This window comes from Drosophila willistoni (genome assembly GCF_018902025.1).
Source record: "Drosophila willistoni isolate 14030-0811.24 chromosome XR unlocalized genomic scaffold, UCI_dwil_1.1 Seg144, whole genome shotgun sequence".
Classification (NCBI taxonomy): domain Eukaryota; kingdom Metazoa; phylum Arthropoda; class Insecta; order Diptera; family Drosophilidae; genus Drosophila; species Drosophila willistoni.
In genome coordinates this window covers 2,198,326-2,219,008 of record NW_025814057.1, presented here as the reverse complement: position 1 = coordinate 2,219,008, position 20,683 = coordinate 2,198,326, and the positions used below count along the sequence as shown (strand labels likewise).

The following is a 20,683-nucleotide window of genomic DNA, read 5'->3' as shown; positions in this document are numbered from 1 at the left end:
GTGCGCAATTTTGTAGTTACAAAGATTTAAATAGAATGCTTGCGGCCTTTTTGAAACCTGACAATCTGGCACAAAGACAGGAAAAATTCCTGTTATCGGCTTTAAAACTGTCGATTTTGTGTGGGTGCGCTTGAAATTGAAGCACTTCATTGGTAGAATTAACTAGAAAATCACCTTATAGCATGCCAATCCATTTCCATTAGCGATCTCTACTTTAAGGTTGACTAGTTTCAAAGGTTTTCATCAGCTTGCTCTCAGACGGTAGTCGTTACCAGCTTATGCATTTGTCATGTCGTCGACGAGAAGGGAAACTCGAAAGGAAATTGCATGTGCAAAATGAAAGATAGGAAGGGTATCCTTTTAATCAGCATAACCGACTTAATGTCGGATAAACTAGTTGAGTCTAGTGTACAGTCAGCAGAAAAGAACACTAATTGAAATGTTCACAAAATGAAAGATGGTAGATTTAGTTAGTTAAGAGTCCTTGCCAGGGAAACGAAAAAAGCAAATAGCGAAAAAGTGAACAGGAAGACAAAATAAACTCTCATTTTAATGGAAGTGAAGAATTTCAACAGAATTCGTAACCTGCAACCTGTTGTTGTTCACGCTTGAGTGTGTGGGTGTGTGTGTGTGTGTGTGTGTGTGTGTGTGTGTGTGTGTGTTTTTGGGTCCTTGTGGCATGCCATCATAGCCCACGACCTATGCATGCATGTCCTGTGCGGTAGCATGTGTGGGATAGGAAAATATTTCAGTTTTCCCTTGCCGTTTTATCGCTCTTCCGTTGTTGTTGCTGTTTTTCCACCCCAGTTCAGCTGTTTCGAGGACGAGGATATGGATGTCCGCTGCAAATGTAATTTAGTTTGTCTAACATGTTTTTGCACCTTTTTTTTCATTCACCTTTTTCATTCTTTTCTTTTTTATTTTCAATCATTTGCAAAAATATTTTAAACATCACTACATATACATATTTCTCTTTCTCCTCCTCCTCCTCCCTCATTGCTGCGAATTGGCATCAAGTGTGATGGTCGGAATGGGAGTGGGTGGTGATTGCTCGACTGCTGGTTGTATGTCACCTTCACTGGAAGTGGCACCACTTCGTTCCGATATATGACCACAGTCGCCATTGCCATTGTCACCATTTGCTGTGCGAAACGATTCAAGAGAGAAGCAACGAAAAGTGGTTGAGAATGAATGAAAACTAAATAAACAAAGTTCTTATTTAATACGTTTTCAAACGGCCATAAAAGGACGAGTGATTTATCATCTAAATTAAGTTCCAAATTTATAGGTAAATCTATTCAAATTGACAGAAAAGATCAAAAGTTTAGGAACTTTGGATCATTTTCACGAGTTACTTTTGTCTACTTCACTATTGATAATTGCCATTTACTTTGTTTGATAGCGAAATTGGTCTCTTTTTATCATAGCTCGCAAATGACAGTTGATCGTTTTTTCCTTTATGCTCTGCTTTGTATCATAACCGAAAAGATTGTCCAGAAACGATCTCGCTCTGAGCGGCTCTCTTTGTTTTGTTTTGAATTGGTTTTTGTCAAGCGCTTTGCATTGACTCATTCGTGTGATGCTCTCAAATGAGTGTCGCGTAAAGAGCAATACGATTTTCGATCACACAAAGAGTCTCAACAAAAGACAGTTTGACTAAAAAACTCAACAGAAATGATCTTTGCCTTTCGTGTGCATGTAAATACATACATACATATACATAAATGTAAAAAGAAAGAACTCATCAATCGCGTGTGTTTACCCATACATACGCAAAAGACAATTTGCTTCATTTAACTCAAGCAATCGATCAGTGTTTGACTTGAGCGAAACGAAAACAGAAATAACTGTCTTGATCAGAGCGCGAGCGAGCTAAACAGTTTCTGTCTGAGTTTTTTTTATTGTGTGAGTGAAAGACACTTATTTGCAGACAATGGAAAAGTGTCAACATTTATTTGCGATTTATGGTTTTTATAATACTATTGAACCACTGTACATAGGTGGAGAATATTTAATGGAGTCCATTAAAGAGGATTTTATAATAAATAACTATATTACCTGGAGCTCGGAACTGCAATTGTTGTTCCTCCTCTTCGGTTATGGTCGAGAAGTTGGTTAAACGTTGCGATGTAATCAAAGGACTGGCTGCCTGTAAACGACGTGAGAGTCTTTTACTCTGGCCCGTATTTGTGTTCTGTGAGTTTTGATGCTCTCCATTCAATTGTTGTTGCTGGAGTTGTTGCAAATTGTGATGCTGTTGAGATTTCTCAGCATCCGTAAATACCACATTGGGCTAAGGGAAACCACACACACACACAAGAATTTTTTTGAAATTGAATGGTAAAGGTAAACAACATTTTCCAAGTATCCATTGAAAAACTAAGAAACCCACTCACCGATACAAGAGGCGGCTGATGGGCCAAGTGCAATCGCTGCTCACGATAAAACTGATATTGAGAGATGACGCACAGTAAACAGTAGAGCTAAAAGTAAAAATTGGTGATAGATGAACTTATGCCATATACTCGCTCGCTTCTCACTTACATTGAGGCACAGCACAAAAAAATCAATGGTAAAGATAAAACCCACAATGGGATCAAAATTCACGCGACGTGACAAAGTCAAATGGATAAGGTGAGCGAATTCGATGAGTAAATCGCCAAGCATAAAGAATATCCAAGGTAAAAGCAATTGACGTTTATTCTAAAATAAGTCAGAAACAAAATGAACAAGAAAAAGAGTTTGACAACATTTTACTTTATGCGGTTAGGCCCACTCACTCACTCCTCACCTGACGTAGACCCAAAATCAGCAGGAAGGATGATAATAGCATCAGCATTGAGCAAAACAAAAACAAAATGTTGAATATCACAGTCGCTGCGGGAAGTTAGGTATACATACACATACATAAATCAGCATAAATGCCACATAAGTGAGAATTTTGCATCTTTTTCCTTATCTTACCTTTAGTTACATCCCCCCGTTCTAGCATACTCTCACCCAGAGGCTGTTCACGTTGTCCCATTAGAAATTCCTTTTCCTCTTTTAAGTAAAACAAAAACATCAGCGTCGAGATGCCAAAATAAATCTAAAATGAAAGGTAAAGAAAAATTCACGAAATTAAGACATGAATTTTAGGCCAAAAACAAAAGGTACCACGTCCTCCCTTTATCATCATCATCATCATCATCATCATCATCTTTCTCTTGTTCATCATAAGCCTCTCAAGTTGACAGTCAAGTTAAGTCTTTGTCTCTTCAGTGTAATTGCTGTTTATATGGAAAGACAAATAAGTTGAAGGGTTTGCCAAAAATTTATTTCCTTCCTAATGAAATTTTCAAAAGTAAAATTTCTATGAATTTTTAATGCTTCTTGCATGTGTTAGTCTTTGAGTTACTAGAATTAAATCGAAATGTTTAAGCTGTTTTACATAAGAATACCCAACTAAAAAATGTTTACCTCAAAATGTTTACCTCAAAATGTTATGACAATCAACATCGAAAATCCAAAGGAACTAAAATAGTATTTATTTTTGGCTATGGGTAATTCTTGGAACTTTTGTTCCCTTTTTATGAATTTAAAATTAAGTAAACTTAACCTAAATTGAATTATTTTCTAAAATGTTGTAAATATTAAAGACTAAAATTGTATAAAAATGCTTGCCCTAGGTGAAATTTGGGTAAATTACGTATACGCACTGTATGTAAACCAAAATTTCTCATTAACGCGGTGCTTATAATGAATATGCAAATATTTTGGGCTTCTTTTACAATAAAAATTATTCATTCCGAATTGAAATGATAAACGAAAATGATAATTTGTTCAACCGGAAAACACTTTGAAACTTGCACATCCTTCGGAGAACTCTATCTTCTCCAACATTTGAAAATGATATGCTAATTTAAAGAAATTTAATTAGCTTTAATTAACAAGAGTTTGTAAAAGATTTGATAACACTTTCACTTTATTATTCACAGGAAAAAAAGAAAAAGAAAGTGCCGCCCAAGTAAGCCAAGTCAAATTCATTTCATAAATACATTATTAAGACCCATAATAAAGAGGACTTTATGCACATAGATATATGTAAATATGTGTATGTAGTTGTTTATTTCTCTGGTGTTAACATACCAGAGTATATGTGGCACAGGCATAGCTGCCCTTACGCACATTCTTCCAAAAGCAGCAGGACTCTAAGATGGCCATTTTTATTGCTTATTGTCCTTAATCAAACATTCTAAGTGGGTCAGTGGGAACGGGGAAGCGGGATGAAAGTTGGAAATTTAATTTGAATGAAACGGCAGCCGCCACTTTCACTTGACTTTTGTATTACACTTGGACACTTGGTTTAGTCTTTTAGTGGCCCAAAGAAATTCGTCGAATGCGGCTTTATATATGTGAATTGAATTTATTTATTATTATAATTCGTTTTCGGTTCTTGTCTTGTGTGGCCTCGCTTATCTCTGGACCATGGCACATAGTTTGTTTCACAATTTTTTTTGTGGCGAGAGATTTATGACACTGATTTATGACGACAGATTTTTATTTATCCTCCGAAATTGTCGTAGTGCCGCTGCCCCCAGAAAACCAAAACAAAAAGTAGCGTTCACATTGAAAGTCGCGTCAGGACTGAAAGAGAAGAAGTTAACTTACAAAACAAGATGCCTCGATGCGAAGTAACATAACATTTTACGCGCCATCTTCTTCTGTGTTTTCTGTTTTTTTTCTGGTTTCTGTTGGTTCATGAATGAAATTTCAAACTGCGTATAACGCATGCGCCTCAACCGCAACAGGCGGTCTCTGTGTGTCACTGTGGCGTATACTTGATGTGGGGTTTAGATAACGTTTAGGCCCACACTTGTAATGCAATTAACATGGCCACAAATCAAAGTTAATACTCGATTTTATATTGAAACAACTCAATTGAACGGGAAGGGCGAACGAAGTTTCCTCGCATAATCCATTTAACGACCAATTGTTGAGGGCGGGGAGAGCGTCTTGTAGTCGCCACAGGCGGAAAACTCATTGACCTGGCAGAAAAACACAAACATCATTGTATTGTATTGAATGATAAATGACTGAAAATTGGTAGACCAAAAATTAGGCTTGAAGATAACAATAAATGGATATACATAAATGAATTGCAGATTTACGAATGAGTAAGTAAGCAACCCAGTGTGACGTCAGTACTACACACTAAGTTATGTTTAAGACGCCCAACAAAATTAGTAAATGAAATTTAATGAGATTTAAGAAGTTACTTCACTTTACCAATTGTTCATCGATCGATTTATTGAGATTGATAAGAACTTCCTGAACCTGTAGCTCTGAGTTTTCTTTGTCATTTTTGAAATTTTTTTTATCATCGAAAAATATGAACAACAATGGAGGAGGACCTTCGAAGAAAGGGGAACAGAATGGCAAACAAAATGGAGATGAAGGTGAACAGGCCAATTCGAATGAGGATAAAAAAGGAAAGTGAGTCGAAGGATATATGTGTATATATGTATATAACTTATAGAGATATATAACTTATACTTATATAGAGCCAAACTCACTGCGGATAAGAGTGAACAGACAACAAGATCATTGCATGAATTGCATGTCAATTATGTGTATGAAACGGATGACCAATTCTCATTCAAGCCAACACGATCGATACTTACAACACCCCCCGATTCTCTTATCAAACACACCATGGATGATTCACAATTTTTGGACTTTGATGATTTGTTGCCAATGATTGGGGAGTTTGGTTTATTTCAGAAAGGATTGTTTGTTCTGATGATACCATTTTGTTTTATTGCCGCCTTTGTGTATTTGGGCCAGATCTTTATGACATTGGCGCCCAATCACTACTATTGCCTGGTAGCGGAACTATCGTTGGTCGAAGATGAGCAATTGCGCAAGGACTTATCGATACCGAGGGAGAAGGATGGTTCATTCAGTAAGTGTTTAATGTACGATACCAACTATACGGCCATACATTTGGCTAAGAATCGCTCACAATATATAAATACATCATTGCCAAAAATACCCTGTATTAATGGCTATGTATTCGATAAGAAGGAGATGCCCTTTGAAACGGCCACTATGGAATTTGGTTGGCTTTGTGATAATGATCGCTATGCGACCTATGCTCAAATGATATTCTTTATTGGCTCCATACTTGGTGGCTTATTCTATGGACATTTTGCCGATCATTGTGGTCGGATTGCCGCCTTGGTTAGTAGTTGTTTTCTAGCACTTGTGGGTAGTCTATTCACATCGATAAGTACAAATTTTACGGGATTTGCATTTACCAGATTTATTGTTGGAGCCTCGTATGACACATGTTTTACCATGATCTATATATTGGGTAAGCATAATAAACATAATTTCACAGTTAACTATTAGCTAATCGAATTTCGATAAAAAGTTCTGGAATATGTTGGACCAAAATATCGCACATTTGTGGGTAACATGTCCTTGGCCTTGTTCTATTCGCCATTCACTATGATAATGCCATGGCTTGCCTTATGGACCGCAACTTGGCGTACATTTTCAATTGCAGCCACATTACCGATTCTAATATCAATGTTCTCCTATTTCATTTTACCCGAATCAGCGAGGTGAGTCTCATAGGTTTCATTGATGGACCTTTTCTAAATGTCTCTTAAGATGGCTCGTGTCAGTGGGTGATATTGATAATGCCCTGAAGATATTGAAGCGTGTGGCCAGTTACAATAATAGACCTGTGCCCCACAATGTCCTTGAGAATTTTAAAACCAGTTGCCAACAGTTTTATCGCGAGGAACTTGAGGGTCGTCACTTTAATGTATGCTCGATCTTTAAACGTTCACGCATGGCACGATATACGATTTTGATGATTCTAATATGGATGACCTTGTCATTGGTCTATGATGGACATGTGCGGGCTGCCAGCGTTTTGGATAAGGACAATGTATTTTTAGTCTTTTGCCTGGCCTGTGCCACCGAATTGCCGGGAAACCTGCTATTGATTCTGACGCTGGATCGTTTTGGCCGTCGTTGGTGTGCCTTTGTGTACACATCTTTGAGTGGCATATTCAGTCTGATTGGTGCGAATCTGCAGAGGCCAATGCATATGCTGGTGGCTGCTTTGGTGGGGCGTTTCTGTGCCAATATTTGCTATAATATAGGCCTTCAATGGGCGGCCGAGATATTGCCGACAGTGGTGCGAGCTCAGGGCATAGCTCTCATACATACAATGGGTTTTGTGGCCATGCTGATGTCTCCGCCAGTCATTTATCTCTCGCATGTGTCCACCTCACTGATGCTTAACATTCTGGGCGGTCTGGGGATATTGGGTGGCATAATGGCCCTCTTTTTGCCCGAAACCCTGAATCACGATCTCCCGCAAACGCTAAGCGATGGCGATGACTTTGGTCGAGAGCAACGCATCTGGCATATGCCATGCTGTGGTCCCGGCTCAAAGCGTGTTCGCAGGCCGCGACGTTTGTGGCATCAGGGCTCCAGTTTAAGGACCATATCGCGTGAAGAGTTCCGTTCACGGAAAATGCATCGTAAGGCCAGAACGCGGGTGCATAGTGTCCCATCACCAATGAATCATGATAGCGGGAATTGGGATCATTTTCAGCGTGTTGGGCAAAGTCTGGAATCGTTACCATTGGATAAAGAGAAAGTACAAAAATCTTACAAGTACAAATGAAATGAAGGTCGAAAAGTCTAATGGAATTCTTCGCCTCAAAATAATAAATAAAAACATATATGTACATATAAATATAAAAATCTTTCTTAGTTCCCGTAGTTAACTTTGCGTATGAGTGATTTCTCTTTATTTTTAACCGTTTAACACGAGCTTAACGAAGGGAAAGCTTTTAAAGTTCAATCACTAACTTGAAGCTTTTTTCTTTTGTTTAAAAATTTCGATTAATTTGATCGATTTTGTAATCAACTTATTTCTAGTCGATAAATCGACTCTTTTATTGCATGTTCGACTCTTTTGTCGGAGTTCGACTCCTTTACCTGATGTTGGTACTATTTTTCACGATTTTTACTCTTGTTCGAAGTTGGCGCTAAATGAAATTCGATATATCGATATCGAAAAATTCCCATCGATTTATCGCACTCCATCGATGGTTTCCCAGCTGTGGACATACAAAGCGGGGCTTTGGAGCCATTTTTTAGAATGTTTTTGAACGCGGAAGCTTGCAGTTGCAGAGCTCGAAGTCATTACAATGTTACAGCTAATCTTGATCTTGGCGGCCCTAGGCCAACTGCCCACACTGCTGGCTCAAAAGCAACAATGGAGACCAGCACCAAGCAGCACAGCCTCCGTCAATGTAAGTGAAGCAAGACCAATGAGTCATCAAAAAAACCCCAACATCGCTTTAATGAATACATGTTTCTCTATCACTATCAAACAGCCACAACAACAGCGACCATTACTGATCGATGATGAAGTGCATTTTAATCAGACTTTGAATTCGATTTTGGTGCCGCGAGTAGTTGGCAGTCAAGGCCATCAACAGGTGCTCCAATTTCTAGTCCAGTCGCTTACCAATCTGGGCTTTCAAACGGAATTGGATGAGTTTAGGCAGCGTGTCCCAGTGTTGGGCGAATTACAATTCACCAATGTTATTGGCTATATTAATCCTACGGCGCAGAATTTTTTAACTCTCGCCTGTCACTATGATAGCAAATATTTTCCCAATGATCCGAATTTCGTCGGGGCCACCGATTCGGCAGTTCCCTGTGCAATACTATTGAACACGGCCAAGACTTTGCAGCCGTTTCTTAAAAAGCAATTTCTTAATCGAAGCGATTTAGGTTTAATGGTAAGACATCATCAAAACAATCTAAAGAGTAACATTAATTTTTTGTTGCTTTTTGGGGCTTAGCTCGTGTTCTTTGATGGTGAAGAGGCTTTCAAGGATTGGACCAATGCGGATTCGGTTTACGGTGCCCGTCACTTGGCCAGCAAATTGGCCAAAACGCGTAGCGTTTTATCTGGAACAAATCAATCCATACGTAATATAGATCGTATAGTAAGTAGTCGCATTTGAAACAAGTTTAACATTTAGCTCATTTTGAATAAATGAAACAGGAAGTTTTGGTTCTGCTGGATCTTATTGGTGCCCCCAATGCCAAATTCTCCAGTTTCCATCAAAATACACACGGGCTGCACACGAGTTTAGTGCAAATCGAGCAATCATTGCGTAAAGCTGGTCAATTGCAGGGCAATGGTAAAATGTTCCTAAGCCTTCCTTCTGGTGGACAGGTGGATGATGATCATCGTCCATTTTTGGAAGAAAGTAAGTGAAAAATACAATTTTCTAAGGGTGGCTTACAGATGACACGTATGTATGCATTGAGAATTCGGCAGATGCCCCTACAAATTGTTTTGTTTTTTTCCCCTTAGATGTACCCGTTCTGCATTTAATAGCTACACCCTTTCCCGATGTTTGGCATACGCCAAAAGATAATGCCGAACATTTGCATTGGCCGTCCATAAGGAATTTTGTTAAAGTTTTCCGTAGTTTTGTTTATCAATACATTAGGCTGCACACCGAACCCGTAAATCTACGCTACCAAAGAGGATAAGGATTATCATATATCTTTTTTTGAGGATAGTCTTAAATGTACTAAAATATATTATCCATAATTGTTGGTTTGTTACAACACATAAAAAAAAAAGCGTAAAACATGTTTCCCTCCATTAGCGACGTTTGCGTCCGGTTTGCAGCTTCTTGCCGGGCGCCCGTTGTCCGCGATTGCCTTTAGGTTTTTTACCAACTGCCTTGCGACTGCCCTTGCCGCCACCCTTTTTGCTGCCCTTCTTGGCTGGTTGTTGGCCAGCTTCAGCCTCGCGTCTAAAATAATGAAGTAGTGCGATTAAATTTCATTCAAATCGTTTTGACAAAATTTAGCTGTTACTTACGCCAATCGATCATCACGTTTCTGCATAGAAATTGCCTTTTCCACATCCAGTTTGGGTTTCTTATTCAGGACGCTCTTGATGAGGTCCAAATTAGCTTCCTTTTCGGGTTGATCTGTGATATGTGAGGCCTTACGCTTGGCTCCTGGTATTAACTCCTTGATACCCAAGCCGCGGGCTTCCTTTTCTTTTGGTAATTTGTCTTGGAATTTACCCACTGAAGCTGTAGAGGATTTGGCCACTGTTAATGCTGTTAACAGCTGATTCGATGAGGCAGCCTCTGGACCCAGATAGCCACTGCGAGGCATATCGATCTTTCTGGCCCTCACAATGTTCTTCATCCTTTGAATTTCGTTTTTAGCCACCTTCTCGTTGCGCAAATCCATTTTCTTTTGGAACATATCTGTATTGGGATCAACATTTTGGGGGACTTCCATAACCCATTCCTTTTCTTTTTCAGCCTCGGCACGCTTGAAACCATAGGTGGGTACCCATTTCTGTATTTAAGAAATAATAGCAAATAATTAAATTGTTATTTGTGTTTTGTTTTGCATTTCGCAAACTCACATCTAACGTTTCATCATAAGTCTTCTTGTCCTTCTTCTTTTTCACAATGCCCTTCTCCTTGGCGAATTTCTCCCACTTGGTTAGTGGACGTGGGCCAGGTACTTTACGTAGACGCGGCAGGATTGTGGTAGGTTCTGGCAGCTTTGCCACAATACTCTCATCTACACGCTCAGTGGACAGCTCCCAAATAGCATTCACTAGCAACTGGGTATTGTCTCTAGTCAAAGCAGCCAAATATTCTTCTCTGTTCTCTCTGAAATATGCATTTAATCAGTTAAAACATATGTGCATCATTTTTGGATGTTCCCTCTGTTTGCGACTCACTTCAGCTGCCGGTCATCAAAATCGTTGGGATCTGTTATGAGCAATGTACCCACATCAAGACGGCATTCCAAATGCTTTTCAACACTTATGGGTTTATATTTGTCCAATTCCTTTTGGTGTTTCTCTAAAACCGCTTTCACTACATCCATATTGCCGAGACCAAAGTTAAATAAAACAAAATTTACTTTATTTTAAACACACGTGCTAGCTGTTGTTAGAGACGGACAAATCTACGATATATTTAGTATTTAATCGGCTTCTCTTTGCTGCACGTTTATATCGATAGTGCGGTATGTGCCATCTCTAATCAATTGTGGTTATCAGTGCTGTAAAGCGCTTGTGCTAGCCGCCAATTTTAAAAACAACGTTAGAATTTTACATTTTAAATTTTTTATGAACTACACCAAAGTTTTTGGTTCCAAAGCTCTTCGCCATCTTCGACAGTTTGTGGCATGACTGCATTTTTAGTCTCGGGTAAAAATAACACTAAGAAAGCACCAATTATTGATAAAACAGTCAATATAAATAGCGGTAAATGTTGCATATAATGATCCAAATAGCAGACTAACGGCGAAAATAAAGTTGCTGCAGCGCTCATTATATGTATAAGTGCTACACCCTGTGCACGAACAACAGTTGGTAGGATTTCTGCTTGCCACTGTAGTGAAATATTATAGCCCATGTTAGCAAACAAACGACTAAAAATCGCTGCAATAGTCACCGATAGATTCTTAGTTAAAAGAGCAGCCAATAGACTACCAAATCCACAAAACATTAACACCATAAATAATATCGGCTTCCGACCTACACGATCAATAACGAAGTACGTTATTAGACCGCCAGGGAATTCTGTTAGATTGGCCACTGAGAAGGTTATAAAAACGTCGCTTCCTATATCAACTATAAGGCGCACATGAGCATCGTATATCAGAGTAACTAGCATTCCAATAAGTAATAGTATAATGGTTATGCGACGCATTCGTGGATATTTGAACAAATCGAATATTGTATAATTTTTGGATGACTGTTCAGTATTATAAAACAGTTCGCAGCATCGATGAAAGTCTGACAAAATACCTTCGGGGATTTTTGCGCCATTGACATCAGCTGCTCGCTGTATATTTCTCATTCCCTCATCGATTCTACCAACTGATAACAGCCATCTGAAAGCAGGAAATCAATTTAAGGCAACAAGCGGCAACAAGGCATTGATCCAAACTCACCTGGGTGATTCAGGCAAGAAAAAATATAACACAAGTCCAAAGATAATCGGTGTTGAGGTGACTAAAGACAAAATGCGCCAGTTATTTAAAAAATAGGCTATCCAAGGCAATAGACAAGCTGATGGTGTATAGAATAAAGCAACGAATACATTTGCTATCAGCGTACGATATTTAACACCCACATTTTCTAAAACTGCAAGACAAATTTGGTAAGCCTTATTATTAAGTTGATTTCATATTGCTCGAATACAATTAACTTACTTAATATATAGATGGGAGTGAAGCAACTGTCAATGGCCAAACCCGCTACAAATCTGCTTGCAGAGAAGGTATAAAAAGTCTTGCAAAATGCACTAATTACACCACCAATCAACCCACATAAATTAGCCAACATCAATGCAGGAATTCTGCCGCAATGATCGGCAATATAACCAAAGCAGAAGCAGCCAACAATGGATCCAAGAAAAAATATTACAACCGTATATGTTCCCAGTTGATGATTTTCGCACACCCAGTTATATTCCATGGCTATGGATTCATAGGGGACTTCTTCTCGATCATAGGACCAACCCTTTTGACATGGAATTTTGGGCCACTCTGAATTTGCTTGAGTTATATTCAATGCTTTTAAGGTAGTATAATCAACATAATACATTGAACATGTTTCATATTTGCCATCTTCAGACTTTGGTATTGCCAATGCCAATTGTTCGGCTTTGGGTAAGGACTCTATCTCTGGTATACGACACCAATAATCGCGCGGCAAAAGAATAAGAAAAATTTGCGTTAAATATGTAAAAGACCAAAGGAAAACAAATGGCAGCAATGCTAGAAGCAAAAGCTTTTGATATAAACCGAATTCTCCTATGTACGTTAAAAATGCATCAAAGTCTAAACATTTGGATAATTCGGTATTATTTTTTGTTTCTTCATTCCTTTCACTCATTTTAAAAATTTAAATATCGGCGCCTACTTAGCTATCGATGCTCTAGAGAGCGGCCGGTCACACTTAAGCAAATCGTTTATTTGCATAGTATTTACTGAGAATTTGTAAGTCGCTCGAAACGGTCACACTAAATCGTAATTTTCCCGCCATGGACGCGGAATTGCTGCAACTGCGTAAGAGAATTACAAATAATTTTAAATTAAGCGGATTTCTCATACGTTCGGAGAATAGTTCCTATTTGGCCGAACAACTACTGCCCTTCGACCGGGCAGAACGAGACAAATGGCTGACAGTCATCACCGAAAATCTACAGGGACAGAAATTGGCAACGCCGCATGTGGAGCGTTCGGCGTTGGAGAAGGCAATCAATGAGCTTAATCGTGTGGGACTGGATGAGGGCGAGACTGTGTTTGCTGTGATAGATGCCTTCACGGTGCCGCGATATCGCTACAATCAGCGCAATAAGAAATTCGAACTAGATGCGCAGCCGCGTCAACTGTTGACCCAGCCGGGGATGAAATCCACCTATCTGCAGCAGCGGTATGCCATGCTATTGCAAAAGACACTAAGACACGATCTGTTTGCACCGGCTGTTATTCAGGATGGTGTTGGTGCCGATGCGCAGGCCAAGAAATTTAAACTGCAATTCGCTGAGAATTTGCTGGCCACCAATAGCATGAAGGAAGCTGTTGTGCTCGGTCTGCTTACGCAGTTGAAAGAAGGCAAATTCTATGTGGAGGATCCCACCGGATGTGTGCAGTTGGACTTGAGTGGAGCTCGTTTCCATGCTGGTTTCTTTTGCGAAGGATGTTTCGTCCTGGCCGAAGGAAAATACTCAAATGGCGTACTCAAGGGTAAACACATCGTGGGGTGAAGTGCTATGAAATTTTGACACTAATCCAAAATTCTTTCAGTTGATGGCCTGGGATTCCCACCAGCGGAGGCAGCCACCAGCAGTCGTGCCTTTTTCGGTACTGCCAACAGTTGGGGCGGCGAGTCGGGCAAACTTTTGAAGTATTCCCAACGTCTGCAAGAGCTCGAACGGACCAATACGGAAACTACCATAGTATTTCTATCCGATGTACGCCTGGATCTACCCATAGTGATGGAGAAGCTGCGCCAACTTTTTGTTGGCTATGATTCATGTCCACCTCAGGCCATAGTACTAATGGGTCCCTTCTCCTCTAGCTCTAAGAACCAACATGAGATGCGTCAGCATTTTGATGCTTTAGGCGGCTTAGCTGCCGGCTGTGATCAATTGAAGAGACAAACCGATTTAATCCTTGTGCCATCAACTGAGGATCCTACAGCTCCTAATATCTTGCCGCGTGCTCCATTGCCCGAATGTCTGGCTGCTGGACTAATTAAGGCCTGGCCGCGCACTCAATTGGCCACAAATCCCTGCCGCCTGCAGTATTGCACTCAACAGATTGTCGTTTGCCGCTTGGATCTTATGGCCAAATTTTGTCGCAACACGCTCCACTTTCCCGAGGACACATCACAAATTGAGCAACATTTTGCCCGAACTATTGTATGTCAAGGTCATTTGGTGCCCATTCATCCCATTGCCATGCCAGTGCATTGGGATTATGATCCAGCATTATGGTTATATCCTTTGCCCGATTTGATCGTTATGGGCGATTCGTGTCAAAGTTTTCAAAGCACCCAACATGCTTGCACGGTTCTCAATACCGGATCGTTTGTCAAGTCGAAGTTTGCTTTTAAGGTCTATATACCAGCCACACGGACAATTGAGGATTCCGAAATACCAGGTGACATGGATTTAAGTTAATACCTAGTTAATACATAGGCATTTAAGTCTATCATTAAGTCTCTCCTATGCCTTATTTTTAAGTCTTGGTATATATTTAATTTAATTTTTATGTTGTTTCAAGAGAAAATTCTCTGTTTTCTCATTTCTCTCACATGTTGCATATTTTTTTCTATAGTATATTTTGTGTCTCCTTCATATTTTTGTCTGGCATGCGTGTTTCCCAGTTGATAAGCAAGCGGGCATCATCATCATCGTCATCCTCATCGTCAGTCATCATATGCGCCCAGCATGTGTTCCACACACAATCTTCACTGAGACTGCCTAGACTGACGTGCCTTGGCAATCTGCTTTTTACTACATACCAGGGCGAAAGAAGGTTGTCTATTATTTTTCATGACTTAAAGCCGATTTGGAAAAATATTGTTGCCGCACACACACACACACCCCAGTCCATTTTACTCTACTCTACTCCACCATTTGCCTCTCACTTAGATGCCCATTGGAAATTCAATTTCCCAGGCTCACTCGTACACACACATATCTCATCCTCTTGGTAGTAGCTGAAATGGCAATTTTGTTAATGCGTTTGACCTGAGGACAACCAATTGCCCCCAATTTTTTGTCCTTTTTTGTCGTTTGGGTGTCAAAACGTTTTTTTTTTTTTTTTAAGACATCATTAGCCCAAGGTGGCGGCATGGTTAGAGGGAGGTTTGCTTTGGGAGGAGGGATGGATGGATGGTTCGTTTCTAGTATTGATTTATGATTTATGACTGAAACTTTGATAGTTTCCTACGCCTGGCTCAAGCTCTCATTCACTCTGTATCAATTTCTAACAAAAAGTATAAGTAAGAAAAAATGTGTCCAGGCAAATTCAATTTGGTGGGCGTGGTCGTTGCTTTTATTTTTCCATTTTCCACCCCCAAAACGGTTTTTTGCCCTGTGACAACAATCTTGCTTCTGCTTCATTTAACTCGTACACTTCGTGATGATGATTCCCTGTGTTTTTTTTTTTGAAAATTTAAATATTGTTTTGCCACCGCAAACTCGCAGGCAAAACAGGCAATAACATAAAAGTATATATATCCATCTATCTGAATGGTTTGGTCATCATTTTTTATGACTTGACAGTAGTTGACACCATTTAATTTTCAAAAATTTCTGTCTCTGTGGGCCACAAAAGGCAAGTCGATTAAAGCCATGCTCTTGGTCTCTTTGGCATCATCATCAATCACCATGCCTCACCTCAAGAGATTCACTGCCCAGCTGGTCGTTTGCTCTCTCACTCCTAAAACTCCAATCAAGGATCAAAGTAACCCTTCCCATACATACACACTCACTCACACACACATCCTGCTCTTGCCACATTCTCTTCCTGCAACTTGCCTTGTTGGCAATCATGTGCATATCCTGTGGTTATTTAACAATTGCTAACAAAGTCCTTTGCTGGGTGCTTTGTTGGCATATCCCTTCCCCTCTCTATGCATTCACTCGGCTCGCACAATTGCCCATATGTCACTCGTCTTAGTCTCACACATTTTGAATTTGTGAATTATAAATGATGTGTAATCTATATTAATACTTTCGATTCCAAAATCTTTTTGTTTAAAAATTATTATTTATCCATAATTCATATATTCTTAGTTAATATCAGTAGAAGTTAATCCATTGCTTATGCCAAAACTTGACATAACTTAGTTTACTTTCGTCTTTTTTGAATAAAGAAAAGAATAAAACATTTGTATTTCTGTTTAAGAGGCTTATGAAGACTTAACATTCTTCTCAATTGTTTAAAACTTTGTATATTTTATATTGTTAAGTTATTCGCATAGCCCTATGAACTATCTGTTTGATTTGCTGAAGCTTGAATTGATCTATAACTCGAATGAAATGATCCAAACTGTTTATGAGTCTTTGTCTAGTCTAAGTTCACAGAAATGAATTGCTCCCAGGCCATTGTGTATTACCAATTAACTTACGGGTCAAAGGGAAGTGTCAGGATCAAACGGAATGGACAAGATGATTTGGTTTTCAAATTCGATTGCCGAATCTTTAAAGTTTTAACTTTATCGAGTTTTTATTCAGGCCTCTGAATAAAACAAAGACCCTAACGAATCTTGAAATGTCTGAAATCTTTGGAGAATCTCTGCATTTGAGTTGAATATTGTGCCTCGTAGTTGAATTCTATAGGTCGAAACCGATTTGAGGAACGTTTAATGAAGCAGTAGCAAAGGAGCGAGGAATAAATTTATTTTAGATCATTTTAAGTTCAAAATAATAAGTTCGTTAAAGTTAGAGATGGAAATGTTTACTCTTTGGTAGTTGGAAAGGCTCTAAAGTATTGCCAAAATCTTTGGTTCGACCTTTGATACTTTAACCCAAAATATTAAGACGATTTATGTCTTTTGCTTTTGAAGTTTGACTTTATTCCTCCATAAGACTAGAAACTAATTGACCATATCCTTACATTTCCCCTTAGAACGTATAAACAATATTCAACCATCAATAAAAAATATAAATTTTGTCCAAGTGGTTGAAGAGACAATTTTTAGATTTCGCAACTTATTTTCCTTTAATTTAAAGTCTGGTTTCAAGCACCAAAATCTGAAGGAATCTCTTTTAATATCAAATATTTTCCATTAAAAAATGTCCCTTTTATTGAGTCACCTGGCTCCTTCTTCTGCTCTTTGTACCTTTGTTCACTAATGACAGGGAGTCATCATTAGTGTCGTTTAGTAAATGAGCTGGTCTTAAAAAAAACAGAAAAAGAAGAAATTTTTCAATTTGCATGTCGAAACATCGAGTAAGTTATCTTGATCCATTATCCTAGGCTAATGAGCTGCACACTAAAACCAACGGACGGCAATGACAACCTGACATTTTGGATGGATTATTATCTTTCTGAAAGAATTAGAAAAGAAAAAGAAAGAGAATATAAGAGAAGCCAAAATGAAATCAATTAAAATTTATCACATGCCACACAGAATAAAAAAGGAAGGAGAGAGAGTGAACGAATCAGAGCTTGGTTAGTCCCCAAGGTGCAATTCGTTATCAATTTCGAGGACAATGGGCGAACAGGATGCTGTTGCGGCTTGAATTGTAATTTGTCCTTTGGCTTTAGTTTCTGCCATTGTTCCCTCAGCAGTTGCCGTTGCCAGCCTCCCCCTTCTCCTGTTGTTATCGCCAACCCAAAGACAACCAGAGACAATAAAACTGTCTCAACGCGTTTGTCGCTTTAAATAATAAAAACATTTGGCACGTGGCACAGGGCCAACAAACACCAACAAGAAAAAAAGGACAACGCATAGGCGGAGCCATGTGTAAGCAAATCGCAGATAAAGCCAAGAGCGTAAATTAATGGGCGGCACGTGCGAAAACTGAGACTGAGAACTGACTAACACTCTGGTTGTGGATTGTGGAGATTGATTTTGGTGTGCATTGCTTAGGGTTTGGGTTCCTTCTTGGGATCTTTCAATTCAATTCAATTGGTTTGCGGATTGGTTGGGAATTGCGTCCACAATGGGTGGTCCATTATCGCCTACATATGATGATGTCGTCCGGTTTTTCTGGGTGTTTATTTTCGTGGCTGATAATTGAGGCATAAATGTTGGCACACGTCCAAAACGCTTAACGGACAGCTTAACTTTTTAGCCACATAGTTGCCCATACAATTCGCTTTGAATCCTTCTCATGTTTAGTATCATCACCCAACGTCATCCGCATTCACATTCACATCCACATCCACATCATCATCATCGTCATCTCAGGGCCAGTTAAGTTGACTTTATGAACCGAACTTTTTTTCCAGTACTTCGTCTTTTTTAAGTAGAGTCATTCCCATTCGTTTCTTTATTTTAGTGGTGCACAAAAGCCAACAAAGTTGCCACTGAATGAATGGCTGGCTGTATGAATGAATGATTGTGTTGGGTTATCAAATATTTTATGCATCCATTCAGAAAAAGGGAAAAAGAGTGCATAAAAAGTTAATAAACCCTTCTCCCCCCCCCCCTCTTTCCCCACAGAAATATTCAAACGCCATCGGATCCGAGGAGAAAACAAAACAATAAGAATTGTGAATCGTTTGATTTTCCAGTTGATGTTGTGGTTTCAAAGTGCCATTGCAAAAACAAAAGAAACCTTTGACCATATGTGCTAAAAATTTGAAGCTGCTTCCAAATATTATCGGCCTACCTATTACCACCCTCCGTAGAAAAGGAATTCAAAGTTCATTTGGAGAAAAAAAGAGAAAAATGTCTGAGTAAGTTAACCAAAATTATTATTATTGCTTATTTTCAATTGGCTAAGAGTTGAATTCATTAAGTTTTAGACTAAGTCTTCTTCTGTTTAGTTCAAACCAAGGAATTCTCGTTCAGAATCGAATGAATCTAATTCATGGTCCTTGAATGCTTTGAGAGTAAATATTATCGAATCATTTTACTTAAGTTAAGTGTATTAAGATATCGATTAATTTCTTATTGATTGAATGGTTTTAGTCGGTCGGCAATGTCTATAAAACTTTGTATCTCATGCAGATCAAAATACTCAAAAAACTCTTTACTTAACCCTCTAACGCTCAAAAGTGTCTTCAGACACTTATTTTATTATTTAATTTAGAAAAAAACTTGGAGCTTTTTGGCCATTCAAATATTTTTTGATCGTTCACAGTTTTTAGAAAAAATCTTTAAAAGTCCTCCAAAGCTTTTAACGCTACTTTTTTTCTTAATAAACACAAAGCATGTGTTTTTCGCGCGTGTAATATGATCTGCTGCATGTAGTGTTTTGCAGAAATTTAAATAAAAAATCTATTTATGCTGCAATTCAACAAAAAATTGTTTCAAAATATACCATACGAATAAATAAATTTAAAATTTCTATTCAATACTCAGATGCCCAAGAGTGCCTTGAGACGCTTATTACCTTTTTTGCACCTGGCAGCTAAATGAAAACTTCTAGATTTTTTCTGATTTCATTTTTGAATTTAGAAGCCTTTATTTAATTAAAAAAAAATTGTTCTTATTTTCCTCCAATAGTTTAGAAAATAGCATTAGAGGGTTAAAGACATTCACTTAGTTTAGTTTCTACTTTCTGCAATAAATATTGATTATTATGGTTTTAAGAAGTAATATATTTACTTTGTTTATCTTAAGACCGTCGAGCTATTTTTTGGTGCTTAGAAAAGATAATATGAAAGTGCAATTTGGAGATTGAAAAGTAGAAAGAAGCAGCTCATTGATTAATAATATGATTTTTAAGGTGGAAAACTCTTTACCCTTGGCTAAATTCAACTGCTTACTTTCCAAGCGACCTAAAAATGGGCTAATAACTTGATTTAATATATTTCATTGTATGTTGTTGCCTTTTTTGGATTGAAGAAACGAACCTTATGATAACTTGTTAGATGACTTTTGGTTTCGCCCTCGTATAATGTGAACTTATAACTTTGGTTATTGAATTGATTTAAAATGTAAACGCAGCATAAATCATTTGTGGGAAAACAAGCTCTATGTGTGTTTGTTATAACTTACCGGCCAGTCCGGTTTTGTGGTCTCTTAAAACAAAAGCTCTCCAGCTCTTCCTGGATTGCTGGCTGCAGCCTTGTCAGCACAATGTAGGCGGGCAGCCAGGCAGGCAGGCAGAATCGTTTGACATAAGCCGATTTCAGGGATATCTGCCACCTCCACAGAAAAGAGAACACAAAACCAAAAAAACAAAAAAAATATAAAGACCAGAGAGCAAAAAATAAAAAGGAACCAAAAATTATCATCAACGCACAAGTGGCTTGTACTTGTCACAGGACCTACCCCTGCTCAACCCCCCCACCGACCCAGCAACCCCTTCCAACAAAAAACCTAGCCCAACTCTCCAACAGAAACAAACTTTTAGTCTGAGGCAAAAATATTTTCATTGTGTTTCAGCAGATTTTCAACACAAAGCTG

The 20,683-nt window shown here is 38.7% G+C and overlaps 6 protein-coding genes across 6 annotated transcripts; 3 read left to right on the top strand and 3 right to left on the bottom strand.

The window, feature by feature from the left end:
* Positions 1-956: 956 nt before the first annotated feature.
* On the bottom strand, positions 957-4,704 carry LOC6638653. Its single transcript, XM_002062387.3, has 7 exons — positions 4,129-4,704; positions 2,965-3,088; positions 2,792-2,877; positions 2,545-2,703; positions 2,397-2,483; positions 2,059-2,293; positions 957-1,142 (listed from the first exon to the last, which is right to left on the bottom strand). Exons 1-7 carry the CDS (start codon positions 4,201-4,203, stop codon positions 994-996), a joined length of 915 nt encoding a protein of 304 aa, XP_002062423.1. The 5' UTR covers positions 4,204-4,704; the 3' UTR covers positions 957-993.
* A 621-nt stretch (positions 4,705-5,325) lies between these two features.
* On the top strand, positions 5,326-7,767 carry LOC6638654 (organic cation transporter protein). The gene is made up of 4 exons (XM_002062388.4): positions 5,326-5,475; positions 5,544-6,355; positions 6,416-6,608; positions 6,658-7,767. Exons 1-4 carry the CDS (start codon positions 5,372-5,374, stop codon positions 7,685-7,687), a joined length of 2,139 nt encoding a protein of 712 aa, XP_002062424.2. The 5' UTR covers positions 5,326-5,371; the 3' UTR covers positions 7,688-7,767.
* A 379-nt stretch (positions 7,768-8,146) lies between these two features.
* On the top strand, positions 8,147-9,582 carry LOC6638655 (glutaminyl-peptide cyclotransferase). Its single transcript, XM_002062389.4, has 5 exons — positions 8,147-8,321; positions 8,406-8,816; positions 8,880-9,026; positions 9,086-9,293; positions 9,401-9,582. The coding sequence occupies exons 1-5, from the start codon at positions 8,217-8,219 to the stop codon at positions 9,580-9,582; spliced, it is 1,053 nt and encodes a 350-aa protein (XP_002062425.2). The 5' UTR covers positions 8,147-8,216.
* Positions 9,583-9,593: 11 nt separating this feature from the next.
* LOC6638656 (ribosome biogenesis regulatory protein homolog) lies at positions 9,594-11,017 on the bottom strand. The gene is made up of 4 exons (XM_002062390.4): positions 10,808-11,017; positions 10,484-10,736; positions 9,920-10,413; positions 9,594-9,851 (listed from the first exon to the last, which is right to left on the bottom strand). The coding sequence occupies exons 1-4, from the start codon at positions 10,954-10,956 to the stop codon at positions 9,698-9,700; spliced, it is 1,050 nt and encodes a 349-aa protein (XP_002062426.1). The 5' UTR covers positions 10,957-11,017; the 3' UTR covers positions 9,594-9,697.
* Positions 11,018-11,101: 84 nt separating this feature from the next.
* LOC111519217 (solute carrier family 22 member 13) lies at positions 11,102-12,556 on the bottom strand. The gene is made up of 3 exons (XM_023178831.2): positions 12,506-12,556; positions 12,031-12,245; positions 11,102-11,970 (listed from the first exon to the last, which is right to left on the bottom strand). Exons 1-3 carry the CDS (start codon positions 12,554-12,556, stop codon positions 11,199-11,201), a joined length of 1,038 nt encoding a protein of 345 aa, XP_023034599.2. The 3' UTR covers positions 11,102-11,198.
* A 529-nt stretch (positions 12,557-13,085) lies between these two features.
* On the top strand, positions 13,086-14,901 carry LOC6638764 (DNA polymerase epsilon subunit 2). The gene is made up of 2 exons (XM_002062391.4): positions 13,086-13,830; positions 13,891-14,901. Exons 1-2 carry the CDS (start codon positions 13,125-13,127, stop codon positions 14,766-14,768), a joined length of 1,584 nt encoding a protein of 527 aa, XP_002062427.2. The 5' UTR covers positions 13,086-13,124; the 3' UTR covers positions 14,769-14,901.
* The last annotated feature ends 5,782 nt before the right edge of the window (positions 14,902-20,683 follow it).

Coding starts and splice junctions, on each gene's coding strand:
- LOC6638653 (XM_002062387.3), bottom strand. CDS start 4,203: ATGGCCATCTTAGAGTCCTGCTGCTTTTGGAAGAATGTGCGTAAGGGC. Junction 3,089..4,128: donor CCTGTGCCACATATACTCTG/GTATGTTAACAC, acceptor CTTTCATTTTAG/ATTTATTTTGGCATCTCGAC. Junction 2,704..2,791: donor TGATTTTGGGTCTACGTCAG/GTGAGGAGTGAG, acceptor GACTTATTTTAG/AATAAACGTCAATTGCTTTT.
- LOC6638654 (XM_002062388.4), top strand. CDS start 5,372: ATGAACAACAATGGAGGAGGACCTTCGAAGAAAGGGGAACAGAATGGC. Junction 6,356..6,415: donor TACCATGATCTATATATTGG/GTAAGCATAATA, acceptor TTCGATAAAAAG/TTCTGGAATATGTTGGACCA. Junction 6,609..6,657: donor ATTTTACCCGAATCAGCGAG/GTGAGTCTCATA, acceptor ATGTCTCTTAAG/ATGGCTCGTGTCAGTGGGTG.
- LOC6638655 (XM_002062389.4), top strand. CDS start 8,217: ATGTTACAGCTAATCTTGATCTTGGCGGCCCTAGGCCAACTGCCCACA. Junction 8,322..8,405: donor GCAGCACAGCCTCCGTCAAT/GTAAGTGAAGCA, acceptor ACTATCAAACAG/CCACAACAACAGCGACCATT. Junction 8,817..8,879: donor GAAGCGATTTAGGTTTAATG/GTAAGACATCAT, acceptor TTTGGGGCTTAG/CTCGTGTTCTTTGATGGTGA.
- LOC6638656 (XM_002062390.4), bottom strand. CDS start 10,956: ATGGATGTAGTGAAAGCGGTTTTAGAGAAACACCAAAAGGAATTGGAC. Junction 10,414..10,483: donor CTTATGATGAAACGTTAGAT/GTGAGTTTGCGA, acceptor TCTTAAATACAG/AAATGGGTACCCACCTATGG. Junction 9,852..9,919: donor AAACGTGATGATCGATTGGC/GTAAGTAACAGC, acceptor TCATTATTTTAG/ACGCGAGGCTGAAGCTGGCC.
- LOC111519217 (XM_023178831.2), bottom strand. CDS start 12,556: ATGGAATATAACTGGGTGTGCGAAAATCATCAACTGGGAACATATACG. Junction 12,246..12,505: donor AACTGGGAACATATACGGTT/GTAATATTTTTT, acceptor CTTAATAATAAG/GCTTACCAAATTTGTCTTGC. Junction 11,971..12,030: donor TTCTTGCCTGAATCACCCAG/GTGAGTTTGGAT, acceptor TCCTGCTTTCAG/ATGGCTGTTATCAGTTGGTA.
- LOC6638764 (XM_002062391.4), top strand. CDS start 13,125: ATGGACGCGGAATTGCTGCAACTGCGTAAGAGAATTACAAATAATTTT. Junction 13,831..13,890: donor CTCAAATGGCGTACTCAAGG/GTAAACACATCG, acceptor AAATTCTTTCAG/TTGATGGCCTGGGATTCCCA.